Source organism: Lissotriton vulgaris, chromosome 2_2, assembly GCF_964263255.1.
Source record: "Lissotriton vulgaris chromosome 2_2, aLisVul1.2, whole genome shotgun sequence".
Lineage (NCBI taxonomy): Eukaryota > Metazoa > Chordata > Amphibia > Caudata > Salamandridae > Lissotriton > Lissotriton vulgaris.
The window spans coordinates 220,451,548-220,475,200 of NC_141688.1; the positions used below are offsets into that span (position 1 = coordinate 220,451,548).

At 45.2% G+C, this 23,653-nt stretch overlaps 1 protein-coding gene across 6 annotated transcripts in view; it reads left to right on the plus strand.

Annotated features, from left to right (window-relative positions):
• CAPRIN1 (cell cycle associated protein 1) overlaps positions 1–23,653 on the plus strand; it is a 497,978-nt gene that overhangs the window by 5,980 nt on the left and 468,345 nt on the right. For all 6 annotated transcript variants that reach the window (XM_086959577.1, XM_086959579.1, XM_086959581.1 and 3 more), the window contains exon 2: positions 4,283–4,474. In XM_086959577.1, the coding sequence (XP_086815703.1) occupies positions 4,283–4,474 (192 nt within the window). The remainder of the gene's footprint in view (positions 1–4,282; positions 4,475–23,653) is intronic.

Consider the following 23,653-nt stretch of genomic DNA (forward strand, 5'->3'; position numbering starts at 1 on the left):
CTGCTCTCCTTACCACCTGGGTGTGATCCTCATGCTCCTGTCCAAGGAGCCTTACTCAGATGCTCCATTGTCTGTTTGGCTCAGATTTAGACCATAGCTTGCCACCATGTGGAGATAAACGGAATTGGATGATCTAATTCATCACTACTTATTAGAGATGCTCTTGGAGGGAGCCAGACTCTGAATTGGGGTTGGGTTGTTATACTTGTTATTTCCTTGTGCTAAAGAGGGATGGAGGGCTTTGGGCTGTATTTGCACTCTGAATGCCTTTCCGTGAAAGGACAAGTTCAAAACGCTGACTCTGACCGAGATTCTATCTGTCCTGGATCAGAGTGACTGGATGGTGGCTTTCCACCTGCAGGACAAGTATTTTCATATACCCGCCTTGCAGACCAGTGGACGTAACCTGCGGCTCAAAATCGGGCAGCAGCATTTTCAGTTGAGTGGAGAAGTGTAGCTCAATGGTTAGAGCGGCAGACCCTAATGCAGAGGTCTAGCCCGGGACCAGGGTTCAATTCCCCGCCTCGGCGGGTCTTGGGCTCAAAATTCCACGGACCTGATAATTCTCGCCTCGGTGCCTATTCCAATCATGGAGTCCCACTCTGTAACTCTGGGCAATAGCTTGCTTAATCTCCACAACGGTCCCCACAACGCTAAGGATGGCTGGCCTCCACCTTGGAGGTGCCCAGGAGTGGACGCCTCACAGGGAAAGCCAGGATGGGTTCCACAGCGGTATTCGTACAAGCGCCTTGAGACCCTTGTGGGTGAGTAGTGCGCTATACAAGTATCAATTTACATTTACATTTACATTTCAGTTTGCTGTGATCTCCTTCGGCCTCACTTGAGCCCAACTGGCGTTAACGAAAGTGATGGCAGCCCTTATCTTTGGAGGTTGGGGATACTAGTTTTCCCTTCCTCGATGACTGGCTGTTAAAGGCATGCTCGCCAGAGTCGGCTGAGAGACACCTGTATCCAATGACAAACCTCCTCACATTGTTGGGGGGGGAGGGAGGGGGGTGGTTCTCGATGAGTGAGCCGAAGTTATACATAACTCCTTTGTAAAGATTTTCTTTTATAGTAACTGTCTTGGACATGGTTTTGTTGAGGGTTCTTTCACCAGTGCAACACGTTCAGGACAGACATACCATGATTGTTGTTAGCCTCATTCCTAGATCTTTATGAGAGTAGCTCTGAGGCTTTTTGGCCTGTACGCCTCCTACTTGCCAGCTACACTAGGTGACATATGTGGGAATCTGAAGTCTCAGTTGCCCTAGGACCATGAGTTTTTTTGGGATGCCAACCAGGTTTCAGAGGAAATTGAATTGAGTTATGGAGTGGTGGTTTCTCCACTACAGTTGGACTAGTGGAAGAACCCTCTCCTTCAAACAGAGCGGACAGTGGTGACTGTGTTACTCTTGGATTGGAGTGATGTTATGGAAGATGTGGATATCGGAGGTCTCAGAGGTGGAGACACAGCTTCATATCAGGCTTTTAACCCCTTCGATGCGGATGACAAAGTCAGCTCGTCATGGGCGTTACCTGCGCTGCGCGCATGACGAGCTAGCTTTGTCACGTAACCCGCGAATTTCGAATCTTCAGCGCGCAGCGGGAAAACCCGCTAGCGCGCATGCGGTTAAAGGGCCTTTGTCAGGCGCTGAATGCCTTCTGTCGTCCATCAAGGGTGGCTGGTGCAGGTTCCCATGAAAATGCTATTGCCATGTGGTTCTGCAACAAGCAAGACAAACTAAGGTCCTGTGCCCTGTCACATGAGACTCTGCACCAGTGGTGTTTGCAGGAATGTCCTTTCATGTCTTTGATGCAAACCACCTGGTGGTATCTTTCTACGCTAGGGTAGAAGCGCCCAGCCGGCGATGACTGGCAGATCATAAATGTCATCTGTATCCTAAAGTGGCACAGGGCATTTTGTGGCCGGAGGTGTGGGGGACGGGGCAATGGTTAGATCTTTATGCTAAAGTCTAATACACACAGTTTCAAAGTTTTGAGTTACCACTAAAATTGTCACTGGGATATGTACTCCAGCTAAATTTGAACATTGGTCTTCGGTACGCTTTCCGGACTCTTGAGTTCTGAAGACCAACAAGTGAACCAGAGTCCTCTTAGGGAGTCTGGATTGGTCCAGGAGATTGCGATACATTGAACTTCTGAGTATTCGCAGCTGTCCTCTGGTCAGGCTTTGACTTCAAGATGAACTTTTGTCACAGCACCAGCAGAGGGTACTGCACTGTCAAAATATGAAATGTGCACATTCATGTGCAGACATTAAGCCGAGGCAGTTAACTGCGTTTGATCTACCTGAGGTTGCGATGTCATCTTTGCTGACAGGTGTCCATCTACAAAGTCAATTATGTTGGGCCTGTGGCGCAGTCCGTGAGCAAGCCAAACAGATTGTATTGTCTTTGGCACAGCAAGGCCTAGCTTTGGTAATTATTAAAGGTAAATTTGCTGGACCAACTGTCCTTTTTTAAATAGTGATGCAGTATATTAAATGTTGCTTTTGTGAGAACTCCTGGCACTCAGCGCAACTGAGACTCACAAGCTTTTTTTCAGGCAGATTGGTACTGGGGTCTCGGACTGCATTTTTTTTTGCTAAAAGTGGTAACTTTTTTCCATGTTGCACAGTCTGACTCTCCCGTCATGTCTTGGAAACTGAGATGAAGCTTCCATCTGTTGGATCACCAAAAGATCTTTAAGCTTACATCAATCGCAGCAAGTACAGTTGAGTGAGGAAATCAGATTTTTGTGGTGTTATCTGGGGTGTAGGGTAAGGCTATGTACAAAGGGACTCTATATATTGAGGCGGACAGACCTATTCATTGTCTAAAAAGCAGTCCCCGGAAGGTTTAAGAGCCAATTCACCAAGCTAAGGCTGCCGCCACTGCATTGGGTTGCAGAGTGCCTATCTGTGACATATGCCAGGCTGCGACATGGGTGTCTTACACATTTAGGAAGTGCTACTTCTTTGACTGCCAGGTCCGATGTGAAGAGTGTTTTGTCTGTTTGGTCCTGCTAGATATAATGGTCTGAGCCCACTTTACAGATCCTTAACCTTCAGTAGGTAATGCTTTGGTATCTATCCTAAAAGTGGGGAAACTGCAATTAGAAGTATCCATCAGAGGAGCAAGCTAGCTTTGATAATGCTCTTTCTGTGGATACTCATTAGATTCCTTATTACCCTCCTCTCTACCTACCTGTTCTGTGGAATGGTCTCTTAAGTATTGGAAGAGATCTCAAGATCTTTACACTGGAACAGACAATTGCTTTCTGCTCCTTGTCTGTAGTGGTGAGCAGATTTCAGCAAGAAACTGAAGTCTGTGCGCAGTTGTGGTGCCTATGTGGGTCTACTCTATCGCTTCCAGGGCAAATTGAAGCCAAAGCAACAAGAGCTGCACAGTTCAATCTAGTGTTGCACAGGAGCACTGCAACGAAAAGTTTCTGAATTCAGTCTGGTGCTTGGGAAATAGTTTGAAGGGGAGGAATCTGTAGGTAAATGGAATATCCCCACCAGAAAGCATTGCTAATTGTAGGTAGCTTGCTGTTTTTGGCTTCCTTTGTGTGGTCTTAGGCACAGGTTATTCATGATGTTGATTGTAGCTTTAGTGTATTTATAATGCTATTTTCTATCTAAGGTTGTTGTTAGTGCTCACTTATGTGTTCCCTCTACCTGTTTCTTAATAGTGGGTCTTGAGACTTTTATTTTTTATTTTTTTTATTTTCAAGTTTGATTCCATTTTCCCATCTACTGATAAGATTTAGACATGTGTTCATAGTTGGGAGTAGTTGTGGCTTCTGAGCTAAAAACTGACTTGTAGTGTTATGCTAATTTTGTAAAAAGTCTGTGACATGTAGGCCTCTTCAAATGTCCTATCACACACAAGTTTGACAAAGCAATGCTTAAGGTTTGTGATATTTGTACTGCACATTGATTCACTGTATGTATTTGAAGTTCATATGTTAAGAGATACATGGATCTATTTTTGTATATTCAACTGCAAAGTGTATTTGTGTTGCTGTGTCAATATTGTGTCCCTTTTAATTGAATTGGCTCGTAAGTTGGTGTGACCAAGGTGCTTATGTAGTCTGACCTTCAAAGACGCTCTCACTGTACTGGGTCAGAAAAGTGTGTAGTTTGTGTTGTATTCTGTTAACCAGAGTTGGGGGAGGGGGATTGCAGAGTCATGGCATTTATTTACTTGGGCCTCAAAAGTTATCTTCATGCTGATAGATCTACCTTCGTATAATGTCTTTTTTCCACCCTATTTAGATGCCATCTGTCACAGGCAGCACAAAGGCAGCTGTGCCGGGGTCTGGTGAGGCTGCAGCTTGCTCTTCATCTCTGGCCCAGCAGCCTGTGCCGGGGCAGCTACCCTGTGGCACAGTCGGCGTCCAGACAGAGGCCATGAAACAGATTCTTGGAGTCATAGACAAGAAGCTACGCAACCTTGAGAAGAAAAAGGTAGTTATTGTACTTTCTTGCACTTTTTTACATCAGTTACTGATGACTGGGCAGAAAGCTGCCCCTCTGAGATCCAGGGGCGGCTTTATTCCTTTAAAATAGTTAACAATGGCAAATGTTTAATTTCTTATTTTTAAATTGCTTAACAAGAGTCTGTGGAACTTGGATCTATAGTTACTGTCACTAGGAACCTATGTCTTGTTAGAACATTCTCTCCTATGGAAGCAAACAGAACTTGTATGCTCTGGCTACATACATGTTATGCCCAGGTTATCCTAAAGGCACTCAGTCACTCTTGCGTGATCGGGCAAGTTCGGAGGAGCATGTTTATTAACCTTTACACTGGAATACATTAAAGCCAAAGCAAGTACATTGACGTTGCTTTAAAAACTCCAGAGGCCGTTCTAATCGATATGGATAAAAAGCTGAACTTCGTCAATCCTTAGTATATTTTAGGAAACTCTAGCCTTTTATGTACATAAAGCTTAAGATTCATAATAACGTTGTGAGCATATACCTTTATGCTAAGTGCCATGTGTATTGTGGTGCCTGCATGTCTTACAAAAACAAGAAAAGAGAGGTCAGATCAAACACTTGATCAGTTTAAGCGTAAACTACATAGACCACAATTCAGGGAGTCAACACAAGATTAGATTCTCACACCCGATTTGGGTGATAAAGAAAGCCCTCACACACTGACCTAGTCAGTGTCATGCTTCATCATCGGGCCCCACCGACAGAGGCCGAATGCCTCTGTGGTGTGCTTCGACGCCAGAAAGACTGCGGAGCAGGTTTTTTGTGTGTGGAGGGCGTGCTCTTGGTTACAGTGAAATATTAAAAGTGCCTAAAGCAAGGGTATCGGAAAAATATATTTAATAAATGATCCCTGAGGCACAAAAATAAGGAGTATTACGTGTCTGTATTTATATGCCAAGGTTCAAGGTTGGTGAAATACAGAATATACTCAGTTCATTCCAGTCAACATGTTTCAGCCATAAGGGTGGTATATTACCGTGGCATTCATCAGGACTATACCCCGGCGGTATGGGCTCTCTAATCACCCACCCTAACCTGGGGACGTGAAAGTGAAAAGTAAAAAGTGCATAAAAGTTGTGGAAGAGTAAAAATACTCAATTCCAAAAATACTCCGTAATTTTGGAGTGTAACTGCACTTTCAAAAGGGGCGCTACTCGCACCATGGGTCTCGGGAGGGGGTCGGAGCGACCTGGCACATCGGCCTCAGCGCTTCCGACCCGCTGATCAACCTAGTAGTGACCTCCAAACCGGACCCCTGCATGTCTTAGCCAGCCTGACCTACCCTCCTGTGCATTTTCTTAAACGTTAGTCTGCTGCCTCAGATTGGCACTTTCCATCATCGGATGGGAAGTCAGAGCTTTTGAGGTAGCCGTATCCAAGCTCTGGAATTCTCTTCCTTAATCCACCTCTGGTCATCAAGCTCTCGTTCCTTTTTGTAAGGCCTTAAAAAAAAAAATGGCATTTTACTCTTTAATGGAGTGCTCGGCGCCTATACCTTTTTCGGCCTCTGTTCTCTCCCAAGACTCACTGTTACCAGTAGCATGACGCCTATGGGCAATTGTTTGCGTGTTACAAGTTTATTTAATTTAATTCTGATTGCTCATACCTGTGTGCTCTTCATCACTTATTCTCAAGCTCCCTTCATTCTACATCCCTCGTGCATAGGCTACTTATCAGTCTGCTGCTCTTAATTGTTTCTATCACTCGTTCTCCTGTATACATCTAGTCTCCATTACTCTGTCCCTCATGCAGCTCTTCCCTTAATTTTCACCCCTCCACTGCCAATTTACCCGTTCCTCCTCATGTCATTTTTCCAGCTCAGTCAGCCTCCCTCCTGCATGGTCATCTTTCCAGCTCTCCCACTTGTAATTTTGCCTACCTTGTACTTGCGTACCTCCATAAAGCACCTGGCAGTTTACACTATCCCTTCTTAATTCTCAAATGGCGATCTTGATTGTGATGCGTCTTATTCGTAAATATGCACCAACCATGCATGCAACTCACCTAATGTCTCTCCTTTCTCCAGCGTTCCTCTTCATATAATTCTGTCCCTCTTTACAACACTGCCATGGCTGTGCTTGGATATATTATCTTGGTTTAATTGTATAAACGTCTGCAGCATACGTGAATAAAACAAATGTCAGTTTGCTGGTTTCAGAAAAAATCTGCCTTTTAGCTGATTGGTGAGCAAACACCCCATGTAGACTCTAAACCTCTTAGTGACTCGACCATCCCTGGGTTGCTTATGAAGCTCTTGAGGTCTTGATAAGAAGTTCAGTTTTCATAGCAAATGCTGCTAGTTGGTATGGCAAGGCTCCTTTGAGGGTCCCTAGGAAATTGTGTGTTGTAATTACCGAGTTGTACTCTTTTCTCCTCTTTATCTTCACCGTCCCACAGCCTCTTATAATTCACTATAGTCCCTTCTGCCCTTCTTGGAGGCCAATGTACTAAATTGTTTTAACTAGTCAATCTGTCTATTCCAGGAGTATCCAACCTTTGCTGTAATATGGGGCACTTATGTTCAGCTCACCCCAAGCTATTTATCTTACGACTGTTGTAACAGTGGCCACATCAGACACAATTACACTAGTGGCCTTCATATGCACCTGTAATCATCTCGGCGCATCGGACAGGGCTGCCAAGAGTAATGTAAAACAGGCTGTGTCAAATTGGAAGGCCTCCACCTGGGTAATGCATAACAGCTATAGTTCTATTGCCTCTTACATGAAGGTAATATTGGTAATAAATCTCCCTAACGCCACAGATATTCACTCGATCTTAGCTCTTCAACATCTGTTTGAGTTCTGATAATGCACATGTCTCGAGCGCAGCCTGAATTTTGTTCTACATGTATTCAGCCAAGCAACATCTTATAACTTAGTTGGCTGGGATGAGCATAGGAGAGCTACCTGTAGCTCACAAGCTACTGGTTGGAGGAGCCTGATCTAGCCCATGTGAGCCTATGGGTAAGGAGTATTGTTGGTTTAGGAGTAAATAGCAAGTTAATTTGTGCTAAGCTTAAAGTGGTAAGGGTTGTAGTCGTATTTGTCTTAAGGTACCACTATAGCTCTGATAAATAGTAGAGGATATTTTTTATGGATGAAGGCGTTTAGAAGAGCGGGTTGCACATAACTGTACAATCTATCTAAGAGGACATGACCTTTTCTGCAAGAAATTTGAAATATCTCGGATTTATACTACCCTGGGGCAAATATATTATGAGCTAAATGGTTTGATCAGGTTAATGGTCACTCACAATACAGCACCCAATGGCCCAGCACACTAATTTTGATTATACCTCAATTTTTCAACAGTAATAACAGTTATATAGAGTGATTATTCCAGATCGATGATAACAATTCAGTGGAGTTGTTTGCAGTGCATACTTTATTTCTTTTTTCTTCATATCAAAGAACGTAGCTAACGCATTTCATCCTTCACGGACTTCTTCAGGGCAGAAAATGTACTTGTTTTTAACTTTGACAGATAAGATCAGTCCTGATTGATAGTTTTTTTTTTTTTTTTTTTTTTTTTTTGTAAGACCTTTATTGGTAAATGCGCTCACATACACAGCAATTTGCCTACAACCCATAAAGGGCCGGCTGCTATCGCAACAACAGTGCAGATCTGTAAGCACATAGCAAGGATAACAGGTGGGGACAAGTCAAGTCTGTAGAGAGCAGTAAATGTCCACAGTCCAGATAGAGATGAGCCTCTACAAGCGTTCCCCACTTAAGTCCTGTAGGTCTTGTTTTGCATTATTTTCAAAAACAGTAACAAACCCCCCACCCCCAAACAAACTGTCCCGGTCTCAGATCATGTAAAGTGCTTATTAGTGGTGCAGAAGTAGAAAACAGTGCAAAAAGGCACGCATGTGACTGCTCAGAAGCAGATAGGCGGTGTCATCTCATAGGCACGAGGAATCTCACGCCACCAGGCGGTGTGCAGGACAGGGGAGACTGTAAACCCAAACCGCCCCCCAGAAGTACTTTGAAATCAGATCCAGACATCCCGTTGCAACACACATCAAACAATCAAGCATACAGGCTAACCTTCAGGCATTCCGTCCACAAGCAAGCATCCCCCATCCCCATCCTCAGAGCTGTCAGTGTCTTCCAATCCAAGCATATAGGCAGAGTACGAGGCCCAGATATCCCGAGGTCGGGACCTCTCCGGTAGCGTTTCTGCATAGCACGTCAACTGGTCCCTGCAATAAGCCATATCTTTCAACCACAATTGTACATCAGGCGCCCTCCTACCTCCCCACCCCATAGCCACTCTCCGCTTAGCGAGTTGTAAAGCCAGCACAATCAGTTTCCGCTCCTTACTCGGCACTCTCGAAGCAATCCCCAGTAAACACAGACGCACATCCATCAGCTCCTCCGTGGCCGTCATTTTAGTGAGGGCATCTGTCACAGCCAGCCAAAATTCATACACCTTGGGACATCCCCACGCTAAGTGCACAAAGTCTGCATCATCCGCACCGCACCGAACACATGTCGCAGCATCTCGGAGGCCGTACCGAACCAACTGTTTGGGAGTGTAATACCACTGATGGAGAAATTTATAATGAAGCAGGCGAAAATTGCCGTTAGCTACATAACTGCCGGTCATGGAGCAAGATTCGGACCACTCCTCGTCCGTCAGGGGTTCAGGTAAGTCCTGGTCCCATCTGGCCTTAGCCATCAAAGCCCCCCCCCTTCGTCTTCCTGGGCAGCTTTGTACAGTCTGGAGAGTAACTTTACCCTGTCCGTCGTGGTGTAGAGCAGCTGTAATGCATTCAATGTTGGGGGTTCATCCGGGAATGTGGGGTATAAGGAGCGCATGGCCGCACGGAGCCGAACATAAAGGAAGGTAGCCATGGTCTCGTTGGTGGATTGGTCCGTCAGTGCACGTAGCGGCATGAACTGGGCCCCCGGGAATAGAGTCCCCATAGTGTGGAGTCCGGCTCCCTGGAGTACTTGTAGGCCTCCAATTTCGCTCGTCACCGAGATATCGGAATGATACAGCAGCGGCATGTCAGGGGCATAGAGCGGCAGTCTATCGGCTCTCCTGCCCAGTTCACGCCATGCCTCCGCCGTAGAGCGAACGGTGTCCACCTCCCCTTTCTCAAAGATCGAGTGGGTATTGCCCATCATTGCTCGTAAAGGATAAGGTAGAACAGCACTGGCTTCAAGCGCTACATGAGGGGTGTACGGAGGGGCAGATATCCAATAGGCAGCGAAATGTGCTTGTGCACAGAGGTAGTACAATTTCATATCCGGGACAGCATAACCGCCAAGAGCATAAGGCTTAGTCAACACCTCCCACGCCACCCTATGCTTCTTTCCCGCCCAGACCAGGGAGATCAGCAACGAGCGCATTCGTGTAAAAAAGTGAGAGGTCAGCCGAAGGGGAACGTTTACAAAAAGATATAAAAATTTCGGTAGCACAACCATTTTGATTAAAGACACGCGATCCGCTAGCGTAAGAGGGAGCTTGACCCACCGGGCCACTTGGTCCTCCAGCTTAGATACAGCCACCCCGTAGTTGGCTCTGATAACTTCCTGACTGTTTCGGTGGACCTGGATCCCAAGATACCGTACCGAGTCCTCAGCCCACTCCAGAGGAAACTCCAGAGGGAACGGCCTAGTGATATCCGTGAGGGGCAGTAGGATAGATTTATCCCAGTTGATGGTTAATCCGGAGTGCCGCCCGAACCGAATAAATTCCCGCAGGAGAGGTTCTAGATGTAGGGCAGGTTCACGCACATACAGCACTATATCGTCTGCATACATAGAGACAGCCAACGAGCGGAGGGGGAATTTCAGGGCAGCAGCAGCATACCTCTGCCTCAAGACGCAAGCCAGTGGCTCCATAACAAGTGCAAATAGTAGAGGGGAGAGAGGGCAGCCCTGTCGGGTGCCCCTCCTCACCGGGAACGCGGCAGAAACATGGCCGTTAACTCGAACCCGCGCCATAGGGTCAGTGTACAGTAGAGTCACCAGTGATGTGAAAAAAAAGGGAACACCCATTCGATGCAGGATAGCTGTCATGTATCTCCATGCCACCGAGTCAAACGCTTTTGCAGCATCTAATAACACCGCCACGGCAGCCAGGTCCGGTTTGAGGAGATGCAACACAGCGAATAAGGCCCTGAGATTGTGTGTGGTCGAGCGAAGCGGTATAAACCCCGACTGGTCCGGTAAGACCATCACCGGAAGCAGCAGCCATAGCCGAGTGGCCAGCACCTTAGCTATAATTTTAACGTCAGTATTCATGAGCGAAAGGGGACGATATGACTCACAGCGATCCGGAGGCTTCCCAGGTTTCGGTAACGCCACCAACAAAGCCTCCCTCATTGTGGACGGGAACCGGCCCCGTTCCACAGATTCCTCCAGTACCATCGCCAACTGCGGGAGTAGAATGTCAACATATGCTTTATAGAATTCAGCCGGCAAACCGTCAGTGCCAGCAGCCTTCCCGTTAGGTAGAGCCGCTATCGCCTCCCGCAATTCCGCCTCAGTGACGTGGTGCATCAAGAATTCCTGCTGCCCCCGCGAGAGCCACACTAAAGCTATGTCAGCAAAGTAGTCAGCAATTTCAGCCTCCGACGCCGTCTCGGCATATCCGTACATGCTTTCATAATACCTGGTAAAGCATTGCAAGATGCCAGGAGTGTCCGTGACGACCTCACCGTCCTCCACAATCTCCTGGACAGAACAGTGCTTGGCCCATGGCTGGCGTATGCGGTCCGCAAGTCCCTTGCCCGGTCGACCCCCCTCGCCATAATAGCGCGCTCTGGTATGCTTAGATAAGAATTTAACCTCTTGGTCAGCTAAGTCATTATATTCAGTCACTTTTGATCGTATATCGGCCAGGAGTGCGTCCTCGGAGCATTCTTCCAAGCGCCTTTCCAACCCATTCAACTCCCTCTCCAATCGGGACATGGAGTCACGCAAAGACTTTAGCACCCCAGAACGCAGTCCTATACACGCCCCTCGAACAGTCACCTTGAAGGCCTCCCATACTGTGCATGCATCATCAACCGAGCCGACATTTTTATCAAAAAACTCCTCAACAATCGTCCTGAGCCGTTCACAGAGCACTGGATCAGTCAGAGTGCCTGGCGACAATCGCCAAGTGAATGGAGCAGGCGTGCACAGCGGCATTTGCAACAGCAGGCGGACCGGAGCATGGTCAGACAGTGTACGCGGCAGATGCGCAACATCCAACACCCATCCACACACATCCCGTGTCACCAGCCAGTAGTCCAAACGCGACCAAGTGTCGTGAGCAGAAGTGTAACAAGTACCCTCTTTCTTCCCGGGGTGTTTCACACGCCACACGTCAACCAGTCCCAATTCACGCATACCCCCCACAATCTCAGCAGCCGCCCTCTTTCGCATACATGGTCTGTCCTGCTTCCTATCCAACTCCCCATCCAGGACCACATTGAAATCACCCCCGCAAATCACAGCCGACTGTGGTACACTATGCACCTTATTCCAGAGCGCGATATAGAAATCTGGGTCATCAATATTAGGTCCATACACATTTATGAGCGTAATCGATGAGCCACATAAGGTACCATGCACAACAATATATCTTCCTCCCACATCCACTTCTGCATGTTGAACAAGAAAAGGCACAGATTTTTTAACCAGAATCATTACCCCGCGTGCATATGAGGAATAACTGGATGCAAGTCGAACTCCCGCCCACTTCTTACCCACAGTGTCCGCTGCTGTACCCCACAAGTGCGTTTCTTGTAGAAAGGCAACGTGCGCGCCATGTCTGTTAAGAAAGGCCAACACCTGTCGTGATTTTTGCGGGCGATTCAAGCCCCTGACATTCCACGTAACACAAACGAGTTTACCCCCCCCTGTCATTTAACCTTCCCAGGAACCTAAGCTGACAGATAGCAGTCCACCCTCCAACTGCAGAGCAAGTTCCACGTGCAAAACCCACCAGCACAATCAAAACAGCGTACCCCTTAGGAAGACACCAGGCCTTACCCACCCCCCACCAAGGCCTATGCCACACATACCTCCCAGCACATTGAATGCAATACCATGATCGAACCCAGGACAAAAACTCCCCTTCCATTCCCCCACCACCCACTTCAGCATCCCCAACCTGCCAAAGCCGACCCCCTCCCCCGTCCCCCAACAAGCCCAACTGTGAGTTCAAAACTGTGTGGGGATCTCCCATACTCGGGGACGTAGCGGCGCACTTCTCCCGCCAGAAATCTGACGAGAGAGCGGACCGTACAAGTGATAGGCGCCATCCCCCCCCCCCCCCCCCCCCCCCCCCCTCCCCCAACAGCAAAGCAATAATCATTCATGTCAGAGATGACCACCCCGTGGTTCCAGTCAAGCAATTGTTCCTCATGGCTAGAGGTTTGCAAGGTCCCACGCAGAGCCTCCGCACTGTGCAGTACAAATATAACTAAGGAAAAAGAGTGCAAACAGTTACCTAGAAGGGCCAAGTCCGCCATCTCAGCAGCAGTGTATGTCACAGTTGGCCCCTCTTCCCATCAAACGCAGGGAGAAAAGCAACAGCCGCTACTATCTCATGAACCTATTTGCCATAACGACTCCAATCAACACAGCCAATCTCCTCGGACTACACACAGCTATTCGACATCCTCCATGACGTCCTCCTCTGGGTCTCGTTGCACATTAGCGCCTCTCTTGCGTTTCTTTTGTTTCTTCGCGTAGTCCATGGCCGCCTTGGGAGTAGCAAAAATGTTGTTATCCACGGGTGGCCCTATCCGCAGGCGTGCCGGGTACAACATGGCGTATGGAATGTTCTCGTCCCGCAGCAGTTGTTTCACCTGAGCGAATTCTTTGCGCGCGGTTTGGACCGCCATAGTAAAGTCGGGGAAGAATTCCAGGCGGTTGCCTTGGTAGTCAATGGTGCCCTTCTCCCTGGCGAGACGCAGCGCTAGGTCCCGGTCTCTGTAGTTAAGGAGCCGAGCTATAATCGGGCGCGGGGGAGCGCCCGTTGCCGGTCGCTTAGCCAGCGATCTGTGTGCGCGCTCCACTATGAAAACTTTTGAGAACTTCTCAGCGCCAAAAATGTCCACCAACATCCTCTCCATGAAGTCTTCCATGCGGCCCACGTTCGTGGTCTCCGGAAGGCCCGTAACGCGGATGTTGTTGCGCCTGGACCTCCCCTCCAAGTCCTCGTTCTTAGCCTGGATGACCGCTAGCACCCTCTCCATATTAAATACCTTGGTGGACATAGTGGCCAGTCCATCCTCCGTCGCCGATACCCTCTGCTCCACCTCTCCCATCCGCTCATTCTGGCGATCGAACTGCGAGGCCAGATGGTCGAGTCTGTGATTGACCGCCTCCATGGTGCATTCTATGGATTGCAATGTTTTCTGCATGGCAACCAAAGTATTTTCCAGGGTCGGGACCCCGCCAACGGCCCCCGAAGTCCCGGCGTCCGATGGCGGTTGCGAGAGAGAGGTCGCCGTTTTCTTCGTATCGAAGTTGATCTTGGGTTGGGTGCGATCCTGTCTGCCCATGTTGCGGTTATGCAGCTATAGCAGCCCTCCGGTTGTAGGATCCACCACCCACGTGGCCACGGGTCCCCTCAAACTGCGCACCGGCAGCCGCCGGCTGATAAGCAGGGCACCAGGCGCGATGGAGCTGCCGTGGGGTGAGTCTGCCAGATGCGAAAATGCCGAGTGTTCAACCAGCCAACAGTCACCGCTGCTCACCGTACTCTCGTCTCCCGTCCACCTCCCAGCCGAGGGCAGCTTGCCGGGGAAACCCCGCGAGGCCTAGCACCACTTCCGCAGCCCCGGCCTCGCGTCGGTCTGCTCCCCGCTCACCACCGTTCGCCGGACAGGGGCTACACCTCTTCAGTTCCCAGCACCAGAGAGCCGTCCAGTAGCCGTCGATCTTGTACCCAGACTACAAGCAGCTCCGGGGTCGATACAGAGGCAGGAAGGCAGTGGCAGATGTAGATCGGAGGGCTCCCGCCGGCGCGCAAGCAGCGCCGCCAGTCCGCGCAGCTCCGGACAGCAAACCGCCAGCCGACGGTTAGACCAATATCTCCTCCGCAAAGTCGTCCAGGCGAGTGAAATTTCACCAGTCGTGCCCCCGGGATCTTAGATGTGCCTCGCCGTCGAGTCGGGGGAAGTAGGCAACGGGAAATGCAGGATTTTAGTGCAAATTTTAGACGGTCCCGACAGAGCCTCACATACGTGCGGCCATCTTGCTCGGCGCCCTCTAGCGCCCCCTCCTGATTGATAGTTATCATTCCCCAGTGCATTCAAAAACAGGTTTGGCCTGGCTCTATGGCGTGGCATCCTTCGTGGTAGGACGCCATGGCGTGGTCGAAGGAAGCCATGCCATGGAGCTGGCCCAAACTTTTTTGAATGCACTGGGGAATGATAACTATCAATCAGGACTGATCTTCTGGTGCAAGAGTCTCTCACCACAGCTATCTTGTATATAAAAGAAAGAAACACTCTTAAGGCAATCTGAAAGCAAGCTGGATCCCATTGGGGAGATACTGAAAATACCTGTCAAAGTTAAAAACAAGTACATTTTCTGCCCTGAAGTCTGTGAAGGACGAAATGCGTTGGCTACGGTCTTTTATTTTAAGAAAAAAGAAATCAAGAATGCACTGCAAACAACTCCACTGAATTGTTATCGATTTGCAATAATCACTGTATATAACTGTTATTTCTGTGAAAAATTGAGGTATAATCACAATTAGTATGCTGGGCCATTGTGTGCTGTATTTTGAAAGGGAGACACCTTTGTCTTAGGAGATTTAGAGGCTTTTGAATCTCCGGTCCGAGGCACCTAAAATTTATACAAAGAAGTACTCAGAATAGGTGCAATTGTGCTTGACCCCATTCCCCGCTCCTCTTTTGCAATTGGATTACTCGTCTGTTAAGTTCAAGAAATGTTATGGGCTTACTGACCACTAGAAACTGTTAATGATCTCTCCTTGCCAGTCACCAAAGGTTAGACCTGCTGGTACTTGGTTGTCACCAGGCTGGCTTGCTAATAAAGGAATAGTGTTGGAGGGATTTAAGTTGTAGATGTGGAACTGCATAAGAAATAGTCCTGATGGGTAAATGTTGTTGTAGCTGTCATCATTGGCAGTGTATTTCTCAGAGCCTTTATAGATGGTCGAAGTAACAAAGAATGTGAAATTGGAAAATATACAGATGTGGGTGAGATGGAATATGCAAGAATTGTAAAATAAAGTCTGAAAGGAAGAATTCTGCTGATGTTCACAACAGAAATAATCGGCTTGCAGAGTTGGGGAGGTATTGTCTATCTAGATGGACAGTTGGTGTTGCATCTTGGTGATAGGACAGTTCGTAAAATGGGTATTCTATTGTGCACCCGCTTATCGCACACTACCTGTTATACTCTATTTTTTTTTTTTTATAATGCTTTTTAAGTATTCCTAGTAGTTTTTTTTAAGGGTCATTCCATAATAGTTCTACTGTACAACACATGTTATGCTCCCTCTCCTTCTTCTTGTGACTACCCTAGATCGTTTTCCAGTTCTTTCTAGTCTGGTCAATTCTTTTATTACCTAGCAATCATAGCGGTCTCTTCTCACGTGACAGCATTCTTAGTCAGTTCGTGAGGAGTGACATTGATGGGATCTGCTTATGTTCTAATAATCCCTTGCCCCTGGAAAATTTTGATACTAGCAGACTGATCAGGTAATGTCGCATTACAGCTTTTAATAAACTTTTTTTTTTAAATCCAAGCTCAGTCCTACTAAAAACTAGCATGATGTCCTGTTTAAACATAGTCATTTACAGATGTAGAATGTTCCTTTTGTTTAAAATAATTTGCTTAGTAATGAAACCTTTTGCATAGTGGAATATAAATTGTCTCCCTTTTTTATTTTTTTCAGTGTAGACACCATTTTTGTACTGCACTCTTTCACAACAAACAGTCCTAACTATACTGCTGTGATTGTGTATAAGAACAGGTTCACCATCATGAAAGGTCAGTTCATTTGATGACTGCAGTGGAATTTGATCCTGTTCTGCAGGGGAAATCATTGACGAGAGGAACTCCGATAAGTGAGCCAGAATCATGAAGGAGACCAAAAATATATAGTTGGAGGAATGCCATTGTGTGCAAGTCCTCAACCCGGTGGTGAGGCCAGAGATGAAGAACCCCCATAAGGTATAAGCCATTAAGGCATATGAGTGCGGGTGGAAAAGGAATGGGTCTTAAGGGGATCCAGCACATCACAGGCTTACGAGAGACTTTAAACAGCCTACAATGTGAAAGGCATGCACAGGGGGAAAGAGTGGACTTTCTGTATGCAAAAGAGAGGAAATCAAAATCTGTATGAAATAAAGGTTTTTTGCCAATTGCTAACAAGGGTTTGCTTGAAATCTGTTTAAATTTTAAAAAAAGACAAAATTCCCCCATTTACAATAGTGGCTTAACTACGTTACTTGTCAGTTGAAACTTAGCATACTCGTATTATGCACTATTTGAATGAACTTCTTTACAAGCTAGTAGTAGCAGCAACCATTTCTGGCTTACTACCCAAAGTGAAGTTAATAGGATTTCCATTGGTGTTGGATCCCTTACTTTGGCTTCCCAGATGAAGGTGTAGGTTTGATATAGATTTCCACCTTGCCCTCTGGGCGATGGAACACATTTTCTGAGGGCGTCTTAATATTTAAGCAGCAACCTAAAGGGTAAGATGGAGTTCTCAATATTCTTGAAAGCAGTAAATTGTTTCTTGTGCCGTGTAGGCAACACGCCTTTTCGGTTTTGGTGTTTTGCTACTCTTAATTCTGGAGTGGCAGTGCAGCAATCATTCCTAATGCTAGCACACAAAAAGCAACTTTAAAGTTGAGTTCAAAGATGGCCTTTTTGGCTCCATCTAAATGTTAAGACTCGTGTGTACAGATTTTGATTGGCCAGAAATTGTGCGCTTCCGTTGAAAGAGTACATGTATTGCATTTCTGTGTTGTATGGAAGCCTACGCATAAAACAGGACTCAGTTGGTTATGGTGACACGTTATTGAACAAAGCTACAGGGCATGACTGTTTATTATAAAAAAGTTGCAAGAAAGGCTGTATGCTGCTTTTCTTGTGAAAAGTTTGTGATCAGGCCTATAGACCTTCAAAGGTGGGTTGGTAACACTGTTTTAAAACTTGTAATGTGGTATTATGTTACAGGGATTTTCTCTCATCACTATAGTAGGCAAGGGTTTTTAGTGTTGGTTGCTCTCCGTTACTAAACTTGGGGTATAGATTGTCACCAGGTTCAATTCTTCCTATAATGTGTTAACCCCTTTGCTGCGTTTGTCGGCCAACGGTCGTCGCGAACACTACCTCCATAGAGCTGCGCACGTCCGTTGGCCGACGCGGACCGCCCTACTCCGCTGATCTGCCGCACCGTGGTGGAATTACTGCCGCGGTCCAGTGCTTAACGAGTTTGTTTTGCCCACTGTGATTTTTGTACAGGTTTGTAAATTTGACTGTATACAAAGTTGCCTTGTTGTAAGGCCTATGCAGAATATGGCCTGAGATAGTTTTGGTAGCAACCCAGTGATCGCCTGTAGGCCTGATAACTTTCAATACCCCTATGTCGATGCCATAGGTTTAAACGTTATGCTAATTTACAACAAAACTAGTTGCGCTGACTTGTGTACTTTAGAAATCCTATGTAAAACTGAACATAATTTAAGGATGTATTAGTGTACTGTGATAAAGCCTATTGAAGTTAAGGGGTTGTCGTCCCCCCACGACCCCTTTGCAACAAACCCTGAAGTGGGATATTTGTACTTGCGTACATTTTGTTAACCTCTTAAAAGAAGTGTATTTTTGTGTTGGTTGTATTTTCTTACTGTATGCTTGAGGGTTGCCTTGTGTCGAATCTTATGCCCAATTCTGTAGGCTTGAGTTTTTCAGTGACAATCTTAACTATTAAGGCTGCAGTCTTTTTTTTTTTTTTAAAGTTTGAAAAGCTTTATTGAGTTGAAGAAAACAATGTAAAACATCAGTACAATAGCACAAATAAAGAGCAATAGGAATTAAAATAATTGTGGAGAATAATGTGCCAATAAACAAGAAAGGCCCCAAAAAGGGGAAAACGCTATACAAAGAAAAAATGCTTTTATAACTTCATTTTGTGGGAGAGGAAGAAAGGGGAAAATGGGGGAATGGAAGGGGAACAGCAATAGAAAAATATATGGTAAGAGAAATCAAGAGGTATGAAATACAGAGAAGTTCACAATAATAATAATAACAGTAATACTAAATATAACAATAACATGAGATCAAGAGGCACTTTTAGATAAAAAGTCTGTTAAAGGGGACCAAAGTAAATCACGTTTTATCAACAATGGAATAGAAGAAGCACATGAACGATCTAGTCTATGATGATGGCAGAGCAAATTCTACCAAGCATTATAAACCACGTTTGTAGTGTCTTTCCAATTAGTTGTTATAATTTGAAAAGCGATAGCTATGCAAAGATCAATAAATTTACGAGTATGGAGTGGGACATCCCAAACTGGGGCCAAACCACCCAGGAATACAGAAGAAATAACAAAGGGAACATTAGTAGATAAAATATTATTAAGTGTAGACCAAATGTGGGACCACATAAGTTTTACCTTAGGACAAAGAAAGAACATGTGAACAAAGTCACCAGGAGTGCATGAACAGGACCAACACTTCTTAGTGTCTAACAATTTAAATTTAAACAAGTCACAGGGAGTATAAAATAATCTATATTAAAAAAATAAAGGGTTTGTGTGGTACTAGCGGAACGAGAGGTGGAATTAAGTTTGGACCAAATAGAGTCCCAGGTAAGTGAGGGGAAAGTTTGATTGAGGTCCGATTCCCAGATAAGTTCAAGATTAGTTTTAGGCCTGTCAATAAGTGAGGGAGAAAGTAATTTATAAATAGCAGAGGCCTTAAGGGGAACCTGAAAGTTAGGTGGAGAGGCAAGGAGGGGAGGTGAAGAGGATGAAGGAGTGTTGTGTAGGATAACCGTGGATAGTTTGGGCAGAAGTTCATGAAAGTGTATGCAGTATTTGTTAGAGATACCGAAGGAGTCACGAAGTGCTGGAAAGGTTAATAAGGAATTGTCAGAAATAAGTTGGCGGTAAGTGAGAATTCCTTTGTCAATCCATTCCTTCCAAAAGAGCGCACGATTGCGTAGTTTAAGAGATTTATTACACCAAAGTGGGGTATTCATATGAAGAGTAGATGGTACAGAGAATGAACGAAAAAGGGCGAGTGTTAAAGCTTTGGAGTGTTTGAAAATAGGAGAAAGTAGTTTAGGAGGTGGTTGAGTGAGATTGGAGGCAAAAAGGAAGGAGAAGGGGTGAAGTTGAGCCAATTCCAGAGAGCTCCAAGCCGTAATAGGAGGAGACGAGGTATCCAGAAAAGGCCAAATGTGCTTGAGAGTAAAAGCAGAATGAAAGCGTGAGATATTGGGGAAGTTGACACCACCAAGATGTTTAGGTTGTTGAAGACGGAGGAGAGAGACTCTAGCCTTACGCTTATTCCACAGGAATTTGGAAAAAAGACTATTGATCGACTTAAAAAAGAAATGGGGGAGAGAGATAGGAAGCATGGAGAGACAGAAGTTCACAATAGGAAGGAGCATCATTTTAATAGTGGAGAGACGACCCCACCAGGAAAGAAAAAGAGGGGACCAACGTTCTATTAGAGAAGAGAGCTTTTTAAGGATATCGGAGTGATTAATTTTGATAGTTTCTCTAATAGTGTTAGCATATAAAACGCCAAGACATTTGATAGAGCCAGAGTTCCATTGGAAACCAGAACCCTGAAACATGTAAGGAAGACAGAATTTATTGAGGGGAAGGACTTCAGTTTTATCAATATTTAATTTATATCCAGAAACAGAGGAATAATCATGTAATAAAGAAAGGGCAACCGGGTTAGAAATGTAAAGCAAAATATCATCTGCATAAGCAGTAAACTTAATCTCAACATTTTTATAAAGAAAGCCAGAATAGGAAGGGGATTGTCGAATTTTCTCAAGGAAGGGTTCGAGTGCCAGAATAAAGAGAAGGGGGGAAAGTGGACAGCCTTGTCTGGTTCCTCTATGAAGGGGAAAATAATCAGATTGCATACCATTAATCCATATAGAAGTGGAAGGAGTTCCTTATCTTTGGGGAGAAGAAAGAGAGCAGCAAGAATTTCCTTTTCTAAAAACGGGGCGTCAAGAGAAGAGAAATCCAACAAAGGATTGGAAGATTTAGGGACAGAGTTAAAGAAAGAGTCTAATTGCTCTGCAGAGGGGGAAGACTCAGGAGTATAAAGAGAAGAATAAAATTGAACAAAGCAATCCAAAATTTTGGCAAAGGCTGCAGTCTTGATTGGGTTTTTAGGAACGTTTATGTCCGATGCCATAGGTCTGGTAGGTGTATTATGAAAAGTTATGGCAAGCATCAAGGGTCACCATATCATTGTGAAAAAGTATTAACTGTTATTATACTGTATTTAACACTGTATACAGTTTTTCTTTTATTTTTCTTGATCTCAGACTACTGCAATAAGCAATGTTTTTTGGTCTTAAGCCCTTGGATAAGCCCTCAAGATGAAAAAATATTTGAACTGTTAGATCCATGTTGGACCCTTTTAAACAGGTTATATTGTTTTTCCGCCGGTAATGCCTTACATCCGATGTATGACTGCGTTGTTGATAAGCCAACAGTGAAGATTATAGCCCAAAATTGGTTTGTTTGGGATCGTTATGTTGGATGATAGGACTGATGTTTTGTGCAAAATTTTAAAACCAAGTTACCAGGCTTGATTTTATTGTGCAAGAAGTAAATTAAACTCAGTAAGCCTTAAAGGATGGATGCAGAAGGGCAAATAAGCACTACTTAAAACTTGGATAACGTTGACCCTGGGAACTCTTACCTCATTGGTGGTGGCATGCCCAGGAGACTCCCCACACCCTTGCTGGATCCAGCATTTTTGGAGCTCCTTCAGGCACCTACATCTGAATACTTTCTGCACCTATTGAAGATCAGAAGAGGATTGAACTTGCTATCTCCTGTGAGGAGCCACGAATAACTGGCCTAGTGCCCTCTCCTTCCCAGAACAAAGTAGTGGACTCCAAGGGTCATTGAGGTTGCACATCCTGTGTGGCTACAGGATGACAACAAGCTACAAAGAGTCTTTTTACTGGAAGTTCCAAAATTATTAGTAGATGTTCGTGGAGCGGTGCACCACCAAGCCGCATTTCCGGATAACCAGACTGACCAGTTCCTGCAGGATACGGATGTATTATGTGGAATCGTGGGTGAAGGTAGATATCTGATGTTCTTGGCGATGCGTCTCGGCCTCCCTTATAAGGGCCTGGTATTTGTACCTTAAGCAGATGCTGAACACTCTCGCTCAAAGTACATATACCAGGCCCTTATCTGGGAGGCAGAGACAGGATGCATCGCCAGAACAATCTGATCTGCCTTCAACCGCGATTCCACAAAATACGTCCGTATCCGGTGTGCGCCATTAATCTAAGAAACCGCCCTGAAGAAGTTCAATCTCCATTGAACGAAACACGTTGGCTGGAGTCTACATTTTTAATGTAATTGAAATAAAGAAATTCTTCTTATGAAGGAGCTGGTCAGTCTTTTGTTATCAGGAAAGGCGGCATGGTGGTGCACTGCTCCACAAACATACAGTATCTCATCTGCATTGCAGTCTGCAACCAACAGCGGCAGGTACAGGGGTCTCATGTGCAAACCTTTAAAATTCTTCATTCTAACACTAACAAAAGGTACTTTGTGGTGAGGTGCGGCTGCTTGGGTCCACCGTTGGTCTGTGCTTGTTTCCAAAATGACTAGTGACTTCTGCTTGCCATCTTGTGATTCCCTAAGTGCTTCTCCTGAGATTCTGAGTGTTCTATTGAAGTGTACTACTATATTGTATTGCAACTAGAAGGGATACGTCTGAAGGTTAAAATATTTGACCATGGTAAACCTGGTTGGTGTATCCGACCCATGCTATACCGTTGCTACAAAATCTGCCCAGATACCGGTCTACTTCAACCACTGACTATTATAGAAGCATTATTCTTTTTGTTCATTAAATTCAACTGTTTTTATAATTGTGTGGGTTTTTTGTTTCACATTTTGGCTTTATACCTGCTTTGGTACTTCATAAACGACTTTACACATTGTCCTAAATTAATCCTACCTATTCTGACATAGCTACCAAGTGGTTGAGCTCAGATTAATTTAGTGACTTTTACAGTTCATCCTGACTGCGGTTGTGATTATCCTTTATAGTAGGCAGTCACTAACCCCCTCCAAATAATCCAATTTCCACATTTACAATAACTAGCGAATTTCAGTGATTTTTAGAAATGTGGGTATTTTTCATAACCAGTATTGCACTTAACTTTTTTTAGTGATATGAATATAATATATCCATCATCAATTGGGAAGGAAGCCTGACATCCCTTTGATAAAAGCAGGGTTTGATTTCCTTATTACTACTGTTGCTTCTAATCACCAGTAATAAAGAAATGACGTAGCTGCTCAACTATAATAAATTATTATGTATGAGTTTTAACAGCCTAGGTTAAAGGCAGGTCAGAGCATAATACCAGCTGATTTATAAACTGGAAAATTTAACCTTGCTTTTCCTTTTCCTAGTATTTTTATAAAACGAGTATTTACAATGCAACAGGTCTCACATTTACACGAGTTTGAGCTATTGGCATTCTAAATCACAATGTCTTTTATTTGTTTTATTTTTTTGCAATGTAAACCAAACGCATTGTCATTTACAATGCCAATAGCTTACACTCGCGTAAATGCGACACCTATTGCATTGCAAATGCTTGTTTTTGAACAGGTATCGATGCAGCTATTACTATGCAGCCGTGTCCTGCAAACGCCTCGTCCTGCGATAGAAAGCGCAATATAAAAGTAATTTAAGTAACATGTTACCATAGCAATTAATACCCTTCCTAAAATGTTACTTCAGCTTGTGGCGTAATCAAAATTTAAGGATGAATAATCTATTACAACAGTGGAACACAAGAGGGCAGTAAGAACACACAATACCTGTGCTACTTCTGCCCTCATTATTTAGCTAATTTTTCAAAAACAGATTTGCAGACAATTAATTAGTTTAGGATAAAGTC